The sequence below is a fragment of the Apiospora aurea genome (genome assembly GCF_038362705.1).
Source record: "Apiospora aurea strain CBS 24483 chromosome Unknown utg000002l_segment0_segment0, whole genome shotgun sequence".
In the NCBI taxonomy this organism is placed as follows: Eukaryota; Fungi; Ascomycota; class Sordariomycetes; order Amphisphaeriales; family Apiosporaceae; genus Apiospora; species Apiospora aurea.
In genome coordinates, this window is record NW_027117389.1 from 4140868 (window position 1) to 4155914 (window position 15047).

General features: G+C 48.7%; 4 protein-coding genes across 4 annotated transcripts; 2 read left to right on the forward strand and 2 right to left on the reverse strand.

Moving 5' to 3' along the window:
- Window positions 1-4462: 4462 nt before the first annotated feature.
- On the reverse strand, window positions 4463-5645 carry PG986_003652 (uncharacterized protein; the record flags this gene model as incomplete). The annotated part of the gene is made up of 2 exons (XM_066839874.1): window positions 4463-4759; window positions 4935-5645. 2 exons carry the CDS (start codon window positions 5643-5645, stop codon window positions 4463-4465), a joined length of 1008 nt encoding a protein of 335 aa, XP_066704938.1.
- Window positions 5646-6778: 1133 nt separating this feature from the next.
- Window positions 6779-7543, forward strand: PG986_003653 (uncharacterized protein; the record flags this gene model as incomplete). Its single annotated transcript, XM_066839875.1, has 1 exon — window positions 6779-7543. One exon carries the CDS (start codon window positions 6779-6781, stop codon window positions 7541-7543), a length of 765 nt encoding a protein of 254 aa, XP_066704939.1.
- A 513-nt stretch (window positions 7544-8056) lies between these two features.
- On the reverse strand, window positions 8057-9729 carry PG986_003654 (uncharacterized protein; the record flags this gene model as incomplete). Its single annotated transcript, XM_066839876.1, has 2 exons — window positions 8057-9534; window positions 9708-9729. The coding sequence occupies 2 exons, from the start codon at window positions 9727-9729 to the stop codon at window positions 8057-8059; spliced, it is 1500 nt and encodes a 499-aa protein (XP_066704940.1).
- A 757-nt stretch (window positions 9730-10486) lies between these two features.
- On the forward strand, window positions 10487-14747 carry PG986_003655 (uncharacterized protein; the record flags this gene model as incomplete). The annotated part of the gene is made up of 12 exons (XM_066839877.1): window positions 10487-10705; window positions 10822-11159; window positions 11228-11436; window positions 11485-11618; window positions 11731-12539; window positions 12599-12858; window positions 12902-12923; window positions 12964-13315; window positions 13387-13411; window positions 13540-13767; window positions 13821-13859; window positions 13999-14747. 12 exons carry the CDS (start codon window positions 10487-10489, stop codon window positions 14745-14747), a joined length of 3384 nt encoding a protein of 1127 aa, XP_066704941.1.
- Between the last annotated feature and the right edge of the window lie 300 nt (window positions 14748-15047).

The window sequence follows — 15047 nt, forward strand, 5'->3', positions numbered from 1 at the left end:
CTCCATTTTCATAATACATGCCTTTCCTCTCGGTAAGTCGGCTTTTCACTCCCACTCAGGCCATATCAAGTCTTCCTGTGTGATACATTCTTGTTGTGGTACCTGGACAGCAATACCTCCGGCAAAGGCGACAGTGGCTTCTGCATTGCCTATCAAGGAGCATGGGGTTGTCATAACATCTTAAACGGCTCGGGAGGTTGAGACAGCAACATGTCGTAGCGACAAATCATGAAGATAGCAACAGCAACGATGAGGACAGCAACGCTGATCATAACTCCCTTGAGACCTGCACTCATTTTTGTTTGCGCAGATGGCAGAGGAGTGTCGGCATTGACGTAGACAGGAACTTATGCGCAAGAGAGAAAGAAGTGATGCAAATCGTTCATGTCGAGGCCTCTGCAGTGGGGGAATGGTATCGGTATTCAGCGTTCTGATGCCACTTGCAATGAATCCAGATGAACTTAGGCGTCTTCTTTTTGGGGGACAATAGAATGGCTCGGCAGTGTTGAGGGGTTGGACGGCTGGAGTCATCAAAGCCGGCGAAGGATTCGCAGAGAATCCCGTGAACAGGCCAGTCAATACGACGGCAGGCGTTAGTGCAGTAGAAAGCGCTTTTACATCGTTCGCAGCGTGAGGAGGTTTCCTTGCCGCACAAGATGCATGGGCCCGATCTGGCGGAACTCATTTCGTGGGATGACGTCGGATGAGTAGGATGAGTAGGTCGACCGAGGTTGAATGAGTTTTAAACTGAAACGACAAGATCACACAGGCGTGGTTGGGTTCAGGAAAGAAAGATCAGAATTGAGGGAGTCCGTTTGTGCAATTGCTGTGTAAAACCCTTAGGATTATACTGTACACGGCAACCTGCAGGGACGCGTTTGCCTTTACGGTTACCTCCGTACCCTGCCACCTCGGGTCGTTACACATAATGTCCTAGCTACCAGCGGTTTACGGGGTGGAAGGCGTCAACTCAAAGTAACCAAAGCACGTTGAAATGGGCAAGCCCATGATACAGAGTCGCTTGTTCCCTGGGTATCAGGCCAGGGCTAGGTTCAGACGAGATTCGATCAGTCAACATGCCAAAGTCAAAAGCTCAGGTCAACTTAGCCTGAGCCCGAACCTAGGTTGTTGGTGCATATGCATGTAGTAACATTTAAGCCAGTCTCTGCATCGGCAGTGTCCTACTTGGGGTGAAAGCTACGCTCGTGCCCTCGTAGGTTAACCCAACCTCACATCAGTTTTGATAGATTCAAAGCCGCGCTGGAGCTCGAGAAGTACGGCACCAATGACAGAGGCTCGGACGGGAAAACAAGACTACATTGGGCTGCCTCTCTGGGACGATTGCAGATGGTCGTACTCTCAGCACCTAATCCTACCTCGAAACATGCAATATAAACGGCCACACAGCGCTGTTCCATGTCGTGGAAGCGAAGCAGGCTGGGTTCAGCAACCGGACAAGTTGGTGAAGGAAACGAGCATGACTTACTTGTAGACTTGTGAGTAGGAGATTAATTGGGCAAAGGCAGCGTTCACACTGGCGTATCACAGTAGAAAATACAAATAAAAATCTCGATTACCATGTAAGCTTGCTCTTGTTATGCCTCGAGTGGCACTCATCTCGTTTCTCACGTGCATATCAATAGCTAAACAGTGCGTCGTACCATGGCACCCTAACCATTCTCCTTTGATAAGCATGCTTCCTTGCTACCTTCACGGGCCATTTCCGTAAGGATACCGGGCATCCAACACCTCGCCCGTCTTTTCCTCGCGTAGCTTGTAAGATGCAACCCCCTCTGGCGCCCTCCCCCCCTCACGCACTATTTTACTTTTTTAGTTTAAAAATAGAGGATAAAATAAATAAAATAAAGGAAAGATATATTTTAAGCTTAGATTTAATAAACTATATATTTAAGGTTTTTAAATTAAAAAATTAGATTTATTTAAGAAGATATTTTATATTTTCTTTTATTTTTAAAATTTTAAAAACACGGTATATAATCTTAATTTATTATAAAAACTATAAAATCTTTTTATAAGTCGATGCACCCCCTTACGCTCACACCCCTTAACGGATATAGGTAAAAACACTATCCTTAATTAATACCACCTTTTTTCTATAACTGTATATAAGTTAGTTTTCGTCGTACTTTTAATTAAATTATTTTTTTCTCTTCGTTTTCTTTTTTTTATACTTAACGCTATGGTAAGCGAGTTAGACTTTAATCGTACGATTTAGGACGTCTCCCGCGGCGCGCGTGTTAGTATAGCCGCTTTAAAGCACCGGGTTAGCCGCACGATTTTAAAGGCTCGGATAAAAGGCCGGTTAACTCGAAAAGACAGAAATAAGTCGCTCTAGGTATTAACTCTGGTAAAGGAGTCTCGAATTACGTCTTAAGCTTTTATATAAGTTTTATTAGGTATCGCACCACCGTATATCTACCTTAAAATATTTACTTAACGCATATTTAAAACTAATAAAAGTTACTATATACTAAGAAAACGCTGGATTAATAAATTTCTTAAGCGCCACTTTTATTTAGATTCTATTCTTTTATATACTATAGATTTTCGGCGTATTAATAGTACTTTTAAAGAAAATATCTGAAAATTCTTTAAAAAGCTTAAGCACGATTTCTTAAAGTCTATTTTACCGGCCTTTATTTAGAATTATAACGAAGTTAGTATGTAGCTAGGTGCCGGTAGTAATTAAATAGTAATCGGCCCTGCCGAAGTGCGAAAAGTTATCATTAAAAGTTCTATTAACCGAGAATAAGTAACTATAATAAAAATAATTAATACCGATAACCGGTTTATTAAGCCGATAATTATATTTAAAGGTTAATAGTTTTAGCTATAATAGTTTCCCGAGGAAAATAATACTTTTACCGATTAAATAAAAAACTGAACCTTCGCGGCGTTACCGAAGGGCTAAACGAGTAACGAGTTAACGTTAATATAATTTAAACAAACCTTCCTTCTTTAAATTACCCCCGATAATATCGACTAGTAGCGCCTTTTTATACTAAATAATTACGCCTCCTACTCGACTAAAAAGTTTTTATTAACATATATCGAGAATAAGGTTTAACTCTTTTTTTTCGGTTTATACGTCGTATTTTTTATAACCCTTGAATTTAGGGGTATTTAGTATACTTAAAAAGAAATATTACCGAAAGGTTATATTATATTACTTAAGGTTTAATAATATAGAAATAAGTAAAAAAGAGTTTTTAAAGTGTTACACGACGGTTAAAACTTTTACTTTTAAACTATACATTATCGCCGGCGGATAAAAAACAGCTGGTATTTTTTTTCGTAATATTAATAAACCCTTAAACTCTCGGCTTTAAAGGTTTAAAGCTTCGTAAACGGCAGGACCGGCTAAAAAGTTAATACCGGATCCGGAGGCCGAATATACGGCACTTTCGTTAGCCACTCTAATTAGCTCCCGGCAGATTAAAAATTTAGCCGAAAAGTTAAAGGATAATAATATGCGATTCGATAGCGTAATACGGAGGGTGCTATTTCGAAAGCTTTAAAAAAGCCTAGACTTTTTAAACGGCCAGGTCGGCTAGCTCTAGTACGAAAAGGCTTAGTTAAAAGCTAATTTAAAAAAAGAAAGAGGAAAAAAGAAAAAGAGGCTTATCCTCGACTTTAACCGGAAATATGTATTAATAATAGAGGTAAAAAAAAACAAAGAGGGAGGATATAAGTGGCTCGTATACGCCGGCGCGTGTAACTCCGCCGGCATTATTATAGGAAACACTGGAATTAAGTTTTAATGCGGAAAGTAAGGCCTTTAATTTAATTAAAGTAAAATAATATTGTTTCTATGTTTTTACTATTTTTCGTTGTTTTTCTATAAACTAATCTACTATGTTATTGCTTATAGTGTTTTTGTTTTTCGCCGATGACCGTTAAGGGGTGTGAGCGTAAAGGGGTGCATCGACTTAAATATAATTTCTACCATTTTTACCATAATAATAATTAAAAGTTAAAGCTTTAAAAAAATGGTTTAATGAATTATTAAAAAGAGAAAATACTCCCGCTTAAAATTTCTTAGTAAACCTTAATTTAAATTTTAATATTTAAATAACTTAATAAATAAAATAGTATAAAAGTTAAAATAAGTATATTACGTTTTATTTTTAAGTATTCTCGAGATTTAAAATTAAACATTATTTTTAAATAATTTATTTAAAAGGTTATTTCGATTTATATTTTATTAGTAATTTATATATAACATTATAAAACGAGCTATATTTACCTTAATAAATTTATTTAAATTTATACCTTAACTTTATATTTTCACTTAATTTTAATACTATTTCTATATAAAATCGGTATATTATTGCCATTTTTCGTTAATTTTATATAAAACTAGTAAGATATTCAATTTAGGTGGGAAAACGAGCAAAAGGCGGGGGCGCGAAGGGGGGAGGGCGCCAGAAGGGGTTGCATCTTACCAGCAGATGGAGAAGGTCTGCCGACAGATCATGGCCAGGACCGCCTCCTTGCTCAGCGGCTCATCGGGGTACTCTCCCTTGGAGTGGGACATCAGCGGGCGGACCTCGAACTGGCAGTACTTGGACAACGCCTCGGCCTGCAGGGGCCACAGCGGCTTCTTGTCGCGCTGGACGACGAGCACGCTGCGGGCGCAGCTCTGCCATCGCATAGGCACCCAACCCCAGCCAAGTCTCTCCGACTCCGGATCGAACTCGGCCGTGGGGTCGCAGCACAGATACAAGAAAGTGGCGGCCTGGTTGAAAGCCGGAGTTTTACCATTGAAGAGACCCGCTCTCTCGCCGAGGGATCATTAGGGGTTCACAGGGAGGCGTCGTGTGAGGACGGGCAGGCCATTACGCTGGGCAATTTCCGAGACCTCCCCATCGGCGAAGATGGGATCTGAAGGCGAGACGTCGATGGCCTCGAACTGGGGCTTGTGGAACATGATCTGGTCGCCGACGCAATTGATCATGACTCCTTTGATTTTGGGGGGCTTCATGTTGCGGTGTAGTTGACGGCTGCTGGAGATCGGTAGGTGCAGTAGCCCAGTCACCGTACCAGAGAAAGAAGTCGGTGATGTGGCGAAAGTCGTTCATGTCGAGATCTCGGCAATGGGTCTGGTCAATACCAAGTCCGACTGTGCCGTATGCTGTGATGGGTCCTCGCCAGTCATGGCGGCGTCCCGGCTTGGAAGTAGTGATCGATAAGATGCTCTTGTTGGGAATAGAGCCGCCAACCAGGAACTCATCTCTCCATGCAATCCGAATGGTGTCCTCAAGCTGTCTTCTCAATACCGGGTTGTATTGTACGTGTCTGCGCTCCAGAAGAGAATCTGAGCCGTCAAGGGAGCCGACGTCTGGGAACTGATATGGACGTAGGTCGCCCACGTGCCATGGGCAATGGACCCAGATCGGTTTGGGCTTCTTGTCCTCGGGAGGAAACGAGATGGCAAGGAAGTGGTCACTTGTCGGGCGGGCGGAAATGTCGAAAGAACCATAGGACGCGCACAGAAGCTTGTGGAGAGGCCAGTCGAGAACCTGGCATGCCTTGGAGCAGTAGAACGCGCTCTTGCATCGTCCACAGCGTTGAGAATCGGGCTTCTCACAGATGATGCATGATTCCACCCCGTCAGTGCTCATCGTAGAGGCGGTGATGATATGCCGTTGACGTGGAGTCGTGTCTGAGTTGGTCGGGCGGATTTGTTGATGTCGTGGGTAGGGATGATAGAGAAGTGAGGAGGAAAAATAGATGTTTAATCAAGCAAATTGTGCGTGCGTGAAGGGCCTACTGCAGAGGTCGCGGTTGGGGTGTGGATGGGTTTCTGCTGCGGATGTGTTTGACTTATTGGTTGCCTGAGAGCCTCTTCTTATTTATCAGACTTGCTGATTGTAAACAAGTGCCAGGTCTAGTGGTTCAAGGACCCTGACAAGAACGTACTTTGTGGCAGAAATTTTAATCCAACAGCTACTTTTTGTGAACAGAGCACCATCAAGGACAATCTGTTCAACCCGTTTCCTAATGGGCTCGCAGCCTCTTGCCCGCACGCCTGGCTCACTGTTTGCCTCAGAAATACCTACTGTCCTACACGGTAACTTCACCCAACTCTCATACCTACAGTGACATAAAACTGGCTTTCTGGGAGCTGGTCACGTCATTAAAGCCCACGACGCCTTCAGCTGGCGTTTCAAACATTGCTGGATCAATGCTGCCGCTTTTGTTACCCCTCAACTCTCTGGCCCTTTTTTGGTGTCGAGTATTCTAGTATCTCGCCAGCCTGTCCGAGAAATGTGAGCAAACAGGATATTCATGTGTAATTGAGGAGAAAAGCTCGAGTGAACCTCTAATATTTACAGCAAAGGGTGATGGGACACACTGGGCAACTCTAAGGCCCAGCCTCGCCCTCGATCTCCCTGTAGTAACTCGCGCCTTTCATGATAGTGTATCTAACAGGGACATTCCATGTAGCGTTGGAATAGAACTTGCAAACAAGACCAGAGTGCTTACCCATACCATGCAAGTGAAACTAATTCAGTGCCATTCAGAGACTAACAAAGCAAAGTGTTGCCCATTGTGCCTTGGAAACCATTTCATTGTGCTCCAATGTCTTTGTGGGTTTCCTCCTTTGTTCCATAATGTATCATGATATAAATATTCAGCAGATCCTCGGCATGAACCTTTGTCTTCAGTTCAAGGTAAGGTATACGCACACCTCTTGGGAAGCCGCTATCCACAAACCCGGACCTACTACTACTCAAACAGAAAAGATTGCACAATGGCGGGTCGTATGCCTATAAACGGTTTTATTCCTCGGATTCCGGGTGGCCAATTCCCCGTGGAGGAGGATCGCATCTATGCAAGGATGGACGTCGCAACCGCTGATGGACACCCGAGCCGCGTACAGGAAGGTGATACCAGATTCCTCTTTACCAGTGCCCTGTATACTTGCGTCGGTATCGCTGTGAGTGGCACGTACCCGCCTCCTGCTGACGGACAAGCCTCTGCTACTGCTGCTGCTACTAACGAACGGTACGGCAGATTCATGATCCACACCTCCGAGTTGAACATGAAGAACACATGTCCCGTGCTCCGCAAGGAAGTAGAAGCGGCCAAAGCCCAGGGCCTGAAGGACCTGCAGGTCCACGTCACGACGACCGACCCGGCCAGCATGGTCGGAAAAGAAGACCCGCTGTACATAGTGCATCGCCACACTAACGCGGCGAGACTGATGCGCTTCCTCCGCCAGCTCGTCGGGTCCAACGTCAACAGCGACGACCAGCCGCGGATCCACTGGTACCCGTATCCGCACTGCCAGAACCTCGACTGCGCCTCCATGGCCATGTTCAGCGACGGGAGCGTCGTCGTCGAGCACCAGAACCAAGCGAACCTTTCCGAGCCCATTACCCGCTGGCGGCTTCAGGAGAAGCCGTGGGCCAGCACGGCGCCCGCTGCCGTCACTGCCTCCGGAGGGAGCGGCAGCAATCCTCCCCCGACCACGGGCGCTGGTCCCTCTGGCGGGAATAACAACAACAGGGCTTAAGTGGTGTTGTCTGGTATTGCGCTGCGTGGATGCAAGAGAACAATTGGGGGGTAGGTAACTTGTAGGCAACTTGTAGTGCACTGTAAATGAATCATCAGGTAAGTGTACTCCCCCAACCGCTTTTCTTTTTCCTTTTTTTCTTTCTTTTTCATGGTAAACCCAGACGTAACAGTTAACGCTATCTGGTCGTGGTACCAGCTTTCCTTAACAATGGTTACGTGACGTTTATGTTATATTACGTGGACAAAGAGAGTGAGCAACCTTATGCCAATCTCGATTGCAGAGTGAGACGTAGACAAAGTATTTGTCGGGACCCGTTCGATTCCTTGTCTTGTTTGGTACAACATGGCTGGCCTCGCAGTCTCTCATCTCGCTACGTGTTCCCTTCACTATCCGACAGTATGCTGCCCCCCCAATTTCCGAGTAATCTGATACCTGCTGTATGTTGCCAAACATTGAACGAAATCGGCAATTTTCGTTTTGTGGCTAGGCTTCATAGTTATTTGCCGAGAATCAGAGTGTAGGTTTCGTACGGTAGAAACGCAACTGCATGTCGGTGTTCTTACGTTCCCAGCCAGTCTCGTCAACGGCCAGGCCCAGCCACTCGGCGCCGTCCAACTGAACATGACTAAGACTCGACAGTCTCCGACTCGACAATACCCCCTGAACGCACTTGCGCAGCCAATCTACTTCTTCGTAGCCGCTGTAAAGATTTAGGCTTTCCAGTGGTTTCGGCAACAGCTCTTCGAGACAGCCGGTAGGGTCCGCTTTGCTGCCTACACAGTCGCCGTCGCCGTCCTCTTCCTCGTCGCTCTCGGTCAGGACTTCCAGCTCCCTGAGCTCATCCTCGCTCCCCTTTAAGATGTCTAGAGGTAATGACAAGTGCTTGAGGTGCCATAAGCTCTTTAGCGAACAAAGGCTGCCGCTCCATTCCCCCATCTCGTAATTAAGACAGCAGCGGCAATCGAGGTCCAAGACCTCCAAGTTCGACCCATACTCTGTAAGTGCTCGCCCGACTTCATGCCACTCGAGCTCGCTGTCGCCTACCATGGAGTCGCCCCACTGGACTCTCAATGTTCGCAAGAGAGGGCAGGTGCGCAGGAGGTCCATAATGTGCACCGCGTCCGCGAGTGAGTCCCTGAGATCGACATGTACTAAGCTGTTCGAGGTCCGTGACGTCCTGATCGACACCGAGGTGTTGAGGTCGACGTGGAAACCGTATATCTTTCTCAGTCGGGGCAGCAGCAGCAAGTCCTCAAATGACTTCATCTGCAGCGCTCCTTTAACCTCGCTGACCCGCCGTATAATAATCTCCTCCAATTGCGATAGTGGTTGCGGCGGCCCTGTCGCCACTGGTGGCGACGACGGCTTACCTGCGGCACCTTGCGAGGAATGATGCGATTGTGGCTCACGCGTTTTCCCGTCGCATTTCGTCGCTCCACGAAAGACCGACGGCAACATTACGGTATCATTCGGCATGGTGATGTCCAGGTATTTGAGGCTCGGCATCACCGTGATGGCGTAGGCGGGCCATGCATCGGCAAATTCTTCCGCAAAGTCCGGCGATTCATGCATCGCCCCTAGCAGATCCACGAACCATTGTTGAAATGCCGGTATTGACCCCTGGCGCTGCGTTTCGTGGGTGGTGTTGGTGGTGGTGCCTGGGGGTGGCGTGAGTACCACGAATTCGCCCCGGGTCATGTAGGCCTCCCCCAGCTCCAAAGATTGCACATGTTGCGCAAGCCGGGGACTATTCCGGACGGCCGAAAAGGCGCGGGCTCGAATCCTGCTATCTGACAGGTCCAGGTTGCTGTACAGGGCCCTTTCGGCGAGTACGCGGAGTCGGGAGGAGGTTCGACAGAGGCGCGCCAGAGTCCAGAGGCCCTCTAGCTCCCACTTCTCGCGATACGGGCCATAGTCGATGTGCTCCTGCCAATTATAAGGGGGCACAGTTTCTCGATGACATTTGACCAGACGTGGCCAGGGAATGTCTGCATTGTGTAAAGAGTTATGTAAGTAGTTGCTCCCCCAACGTTGGATGGACGTCGCGTTTATCTTGCGTAAGGTAGTCTAGTCTTGTGGATATTATGTCGGTATGACGTAGAAAGCCTCACGTGAGTCGGCTTGCCTTTATCCACTATGGAAGACTGCGTAATACTCATACGTGCCATAGATGCAACTTTCATGGTTTAAATTGGGCCATTGCCGACCGTAATCCCGTGAGTACTTATCGGTTCATCTATGAGGGCAGGCATGCTCATGCCAGGCTTTGTACGGTCGCGGCCGCTTCGTGGCATCTTACTACACCGAGTAGTGCGTCATCCACTACAACCGGAAACGAAGAGTAACTCCCAATTATGAAGAACTCCGACAAGACGTGGCGAGCGACGACGGTGTTTGGCTTACTGGCGCCCAGGGAGCACAAAGTAGACGCACGCCACAACAATATCAATGGTATCCGGCTGAGTCGAGTATGGCAGGCGACAGATTGATGGCAATAAACGGAATCACATCATACAGCAAGGTTATTTGGACCCTGTGGGGGAGAGAATCAAAGGGGTGTATGAAAAATATCCGTATATATTAAACGACGATAACAATGTTAATTTTTATCATTTCCCGTGCTTTAGAATGCTTGCCATTTTCTACCAACGTCTGGTGAGAACAAAGACGTTTTCGATAAGACGTCCCTACTCCCGTTTTTTTTATAATAGTTACTACCCGGTGTTCCGTTTTCGTATGAGGAAAGAACTGGACCATGCCTTTGTTCGTTGTGCCATTTCCCTACTGCGCTAGTAACCTGCATCTCTCACCAGGACCCAGCATTTAGGTTCCTACGTTGCCTTCTATCGGAGACGTGATAGCTCCCACCGAATCAATCCTGACTTACGTTGCGACCCGGCTCAAGTCCAGTCCAACTCATACTCTACACACGCGAACACGATGTCTTCCCAGGGCGGAGGGCCGACGAGGCCCGAGTCTCCCTGGGCCAAGGTGTACGGGGCTTCGTTCAAGCACGACCTCGGAGATGGCCAGAGCCACTCCTTGCTGAATCCGATATTCCCCCGTCTCCATCCTGTTTATTATGATGATCTTCCGCCAGAAAGCAAAGAGGGAAAACCGGATGTCGACCAAGTTCAGTACAGTTGGCAGAGGCAGCTTGTGAGCCACCCCTCCCGCCAGTCTACACCAACCAGTTTTGATATTTCTTTCTTTTCATCCTCCTCCCCCTTCTTTTCTTTTAGGACGGGCCTGAACTCCTCTAACACGAACGCCAGGTAGATCTCGGAGGCATCTCTTCATATCAGCTCGGTCCGTTGAACGAAACGCTAGGTGCGGGGATCTATGGCGGCCATTCCGCCCGTCGCTATGACCAGGATCAGAACCGAAAGCTCCACGAGGCGAGACTCCTCGACGTAAAGGAGGACGCCTGGCTTGACTTTCTCAAGAAGGAAAGGTGGTGGGAATTGAACGAGCATTCTCTCGTCGATACACGGCAAAGCAATCCCATCGACCGCTGGAACCCTCAACAGAACCGGGTCTGGGACGAGCTGCGCATCATTCTGGAATTTTGCAATAGGACGTTGACAAAGCTACTGGAAGAAAGGGACCCTTGGTAGGCAGCCTTCTCTCCTCGCCTTCCCACTTGTGTGTATTCGTCTCTCATTAGTAATTACTATTTAGGTTGGACGCTTTGTTATTCGGAGACATTGTCTACTCGGACGGTTCACCAGTGCCGCAGGTCTCGAGCAAGACTTCCCCCAGGAAGGACGAACCCGTCTGGACTTTCAAGTACCGCAGCCCTGCCGAACTGCCCCCTCGACAGGAGTATGTTGCCCAAGCCCGAGACCAGCTTCTCCGTCTCACCAAAGATCTTTTGTTCGGCTTTCGTGGTCAGTTTCGCCCTGATGACTATTAGCTTTGTGTGCCGTTGCTGATAGAACCGGCCTGCCTAGAGGAACGCAGCTACGAAAAGGAGTACGAAGCGGATAAGACCACACCTTGGGGCCAATTTTGGGTGGCTAAAGATATGAAGATCGCTTGGAACACCCGCCATATGATCTTCCTCAACGTCGTAATTGCCCATACCCCAAGCCCCGCCATTGTTTTGTTGGCCCCGCAGCTCACGTACTCTGTAGATAAACTTGCGCGTGCTGGTGGAAATAGGCACTACTACGCCGGCCCAGGCATCGATAGCGCGCTTCGGCCAAGCCTGCACTATTCTGCACGAGCTGATGCATGCGATACACAAAGCCCGAGTGAAAGATTTCAACGTCAACCCTGCTGAGGAGGCATATATGGGAGAGGAGCAGATCCGGGAAATGGGCATGAGCTTCATAAATCACGTATTCGGGGGCACTCTGCTGGGCTTGAAACTACCGGCGGTCCCACCTGGGCAGCTTCAGGGACAAAGGATCACCGTAACGGACCAGATTCTCGAAGGCCAGGAACTGATGAGTGCCTACAACCAAACTCCCCGCGATGGATGGGACGTGCTCCGCTACGGTAACACGTCGACTCCGCTCGCCCTCATACCGCCGTTCGCCTGTGCGTCCCTTTTCGACCAAAACTACTGGGAGAGTTGCGTCAATGCGAAAGGCACCGGCGCGCTGCGGCCCGCACGACTTATAGCGTGGAACGGGCATGTCACTCATCCAATACCGCAAGTTGACGAATTCAGAGATCCGTTGGCAGCGGTAATTGGGGCGCTGGATGCAAGGCGTAAGGAAGTGGAGGCCAGGAGGATACGCTCGGATCCGGACACAGTCCTCCATGTAGACATATGGAACAGGAGTCTTTGGGGCCACTTCCATATGAGAGCGGACATTACGGCATTTAGCAAACACCACTCTCGCCATCAACTAGGGCCATGTCGACGCATCGCACGGGATCGTTTATCCAAGGCCCGTGAGGGCTTCAGATTGATAAGTGCAGATAGAGACGTGGGCCAAAATTTACAGGGCGCCTATTGGGTATCTTTTGCAATAGCATACCTGTAAGACCCTTCCTTTCCTCGCCCTTTCCCCTTTCGGTGCTAATAACAATAACCCAAAGCATGCTGGCCAGCTTGCCTGCGAAGGACCTCGTCGGCGCAAACAACAACCCTGGTAACTCTGTGCAGCGATGGCGGGACCCCCGAGACAATACAAACCGTGTCCAGGCGACGTGGTCGCGGCGGCAGGCAACAGTGGCGTGCGAAGTTGGATCTGTCCTCGGCGGCAACTCTCGATCGCTGGAGCATCCCCTCGATTACCTCAAGGTCTACGAAATAGAGATAGTCGATAAGCTTCGAAACATCGCCTCAACTCATCACGGTCCCTGGGTCACTGCGTGCACTCAAGCTTACAATAAGCTCAGCAAACTTCGTAAGCCTTGGGGGGTATGGATAAGGCAACGGACTGGGCTGCATTTGGTTTCAGGGTTCCTCCTTTCGAGTCAAACGCTGCGGTTGCAAACTTCCCCCTCCCACCCTGGAAGACTCGTGATCAGGGGCCCGCTCCTCAACCGTCACCGGCAGAGCGTTTCCTTCTGCCCATCGAGATCTCCAAAGAGGGTCTTATCTTAATCCAGGCGGCTAATGCGCAAGGTTGGTTGTGCTACCTAGTTCCCGCGTCAAAATCCAAGGAGGTGCGAGATGTCTGGGTCAAGACGCCGTATGGCAAGGCCCTGCCGGCCAACGACCGCGTGGACAAGAGGGTGCAAGAGCTCCGTGCCGAGTTGAGAAAGTCCAACCCGTCCGGAATACTGATCCCGTGGTGCCAGCGGACCGAGGTGCGCCCATCCAGCTGGCTGGCGACCCCTGTTTATCTCTACCACCATAGTAATGCTAACCTTTTTACTAGGTGGCCGAGTTTGACGGGGACTTAGGTATGCCCGACTGGCGTATATTACGCGGCGAGGTTTACGATATAGGCAGTAGGTCTTATCTCAGTTGTTTTCTCTTTTTGTTTCCTTGTTTTAGATTAGTGTGCTCACCTGCTCACCTTCTCGCATAGAATTCCTCAAGAGTCCCGCCGGCAAGACGGACGCGGCCACGAAAGCTTTTCAGAGCCCTTATCAGTTGGATGTAGACTCCACGCTGATTGACCAAGATCTTGAAAATTCACTACGATCTTTCCTGTGTGCGCATATAAAGCACGACGACACCGGCACCACTTTCCCCAAGCGAGGCAGTCTCCTTTCGACCGAGAAGGAGCTGGCGCGCCACGATTGTCCAGGGCAAGGTGAGTCGGAGTTCTCCTGCCGGATTATAAATATGATCGATCTTGCGAATCAGCTGTTGACCCTTCCGTCCTCCGGGACCGTGAACAGGTCTGTATGTGTCTTACGACAACAAAATATATGATATAGCAGGTCTGTAATTCCGTCAATCACTATACTCCATCACGTTGCTCCTCCCCCTCCAAGTCCGTTGTGGAGTTTTTGCAACCAGGGTGCTGACCTCCCGTGTTTAGCCTACCTTGACCACCATCCCGCTAGCGATTCCATCCTGGCACAATGTGGCGGACGTGACATCACGCAGTATTTCCATCGGAACCACAACAATCAGCTGTTGACGGACATCGACCTGGGCGACGCCAAGCACACCATCTACGAGGTGGGCCGCCTCGTGCCGGCCCAGGCCGCCATTCGCGACGACCAGTTTGTACTCGGAGACTGCGTGTTCGCGCTAAAGGACCTGAACGCAGCGGCGCCGGCACGCCGACGCTGGGCGGGCAAGGTGGTCACGCCCGAGGAGTGGCGCGTCGCGGCCGAGGCGTCGCTCTTCGACGATATGCACGACCGCCGCGGCGAGCTGGCCGTGGCCAAGTATGAGGGCGTCGCACGAGACCCAGGGGCGCCGCAGGTCTTCTCTAGGGAAGACCTCGCGGCCCATGACGGGACCAGGAGCCCGCCGGACGATGACTTTGCGTGGGTGGCTTCTGAAGGCGACCGCTACGTTGTTTACAATATCTCCGGTACGTCAGGCGGGAGACCAACTATCAAGTGTCGACACGCTGCTAACCATATCCTCCACGCTATAGATCTCATTAACTTTTCAAGATGCTTCCCCAAGCCACCGAATCCGGACCGCGAAATGGAATGGAAGGAACTAGCGGGAAAGGTTATCACGGCTCCCCGGGAAACTTGTCAATGGCTACGCACAGAAGCCAGCCACCGCATGATCGGTGAGCTGATGGAAATGAGCGACGGCAGCGACTAAAGGAGTGTTTTTTGAATACAGGTAGTATATAGTATCTAGACCCTGGAATATTTAGAATATGAAATCTCCTCGCCACACGGCTGAAATGGTATCACGTTTCTAGATATTTTCGACCCTAAATGCTTATTTAATATCGAAGACTTGACATCGACTTCCTTTTTTATTCTTTTGCTTTTCGCCTTATACTAGCGTATGCTAATAGAAGTAAATGATTTAAAACCGAGTAAACTTAATAGGTAAAGCGTTATACTTATAGTATAAAGTTTAATGTTAATTAATATTTATAAGATATATAATAAA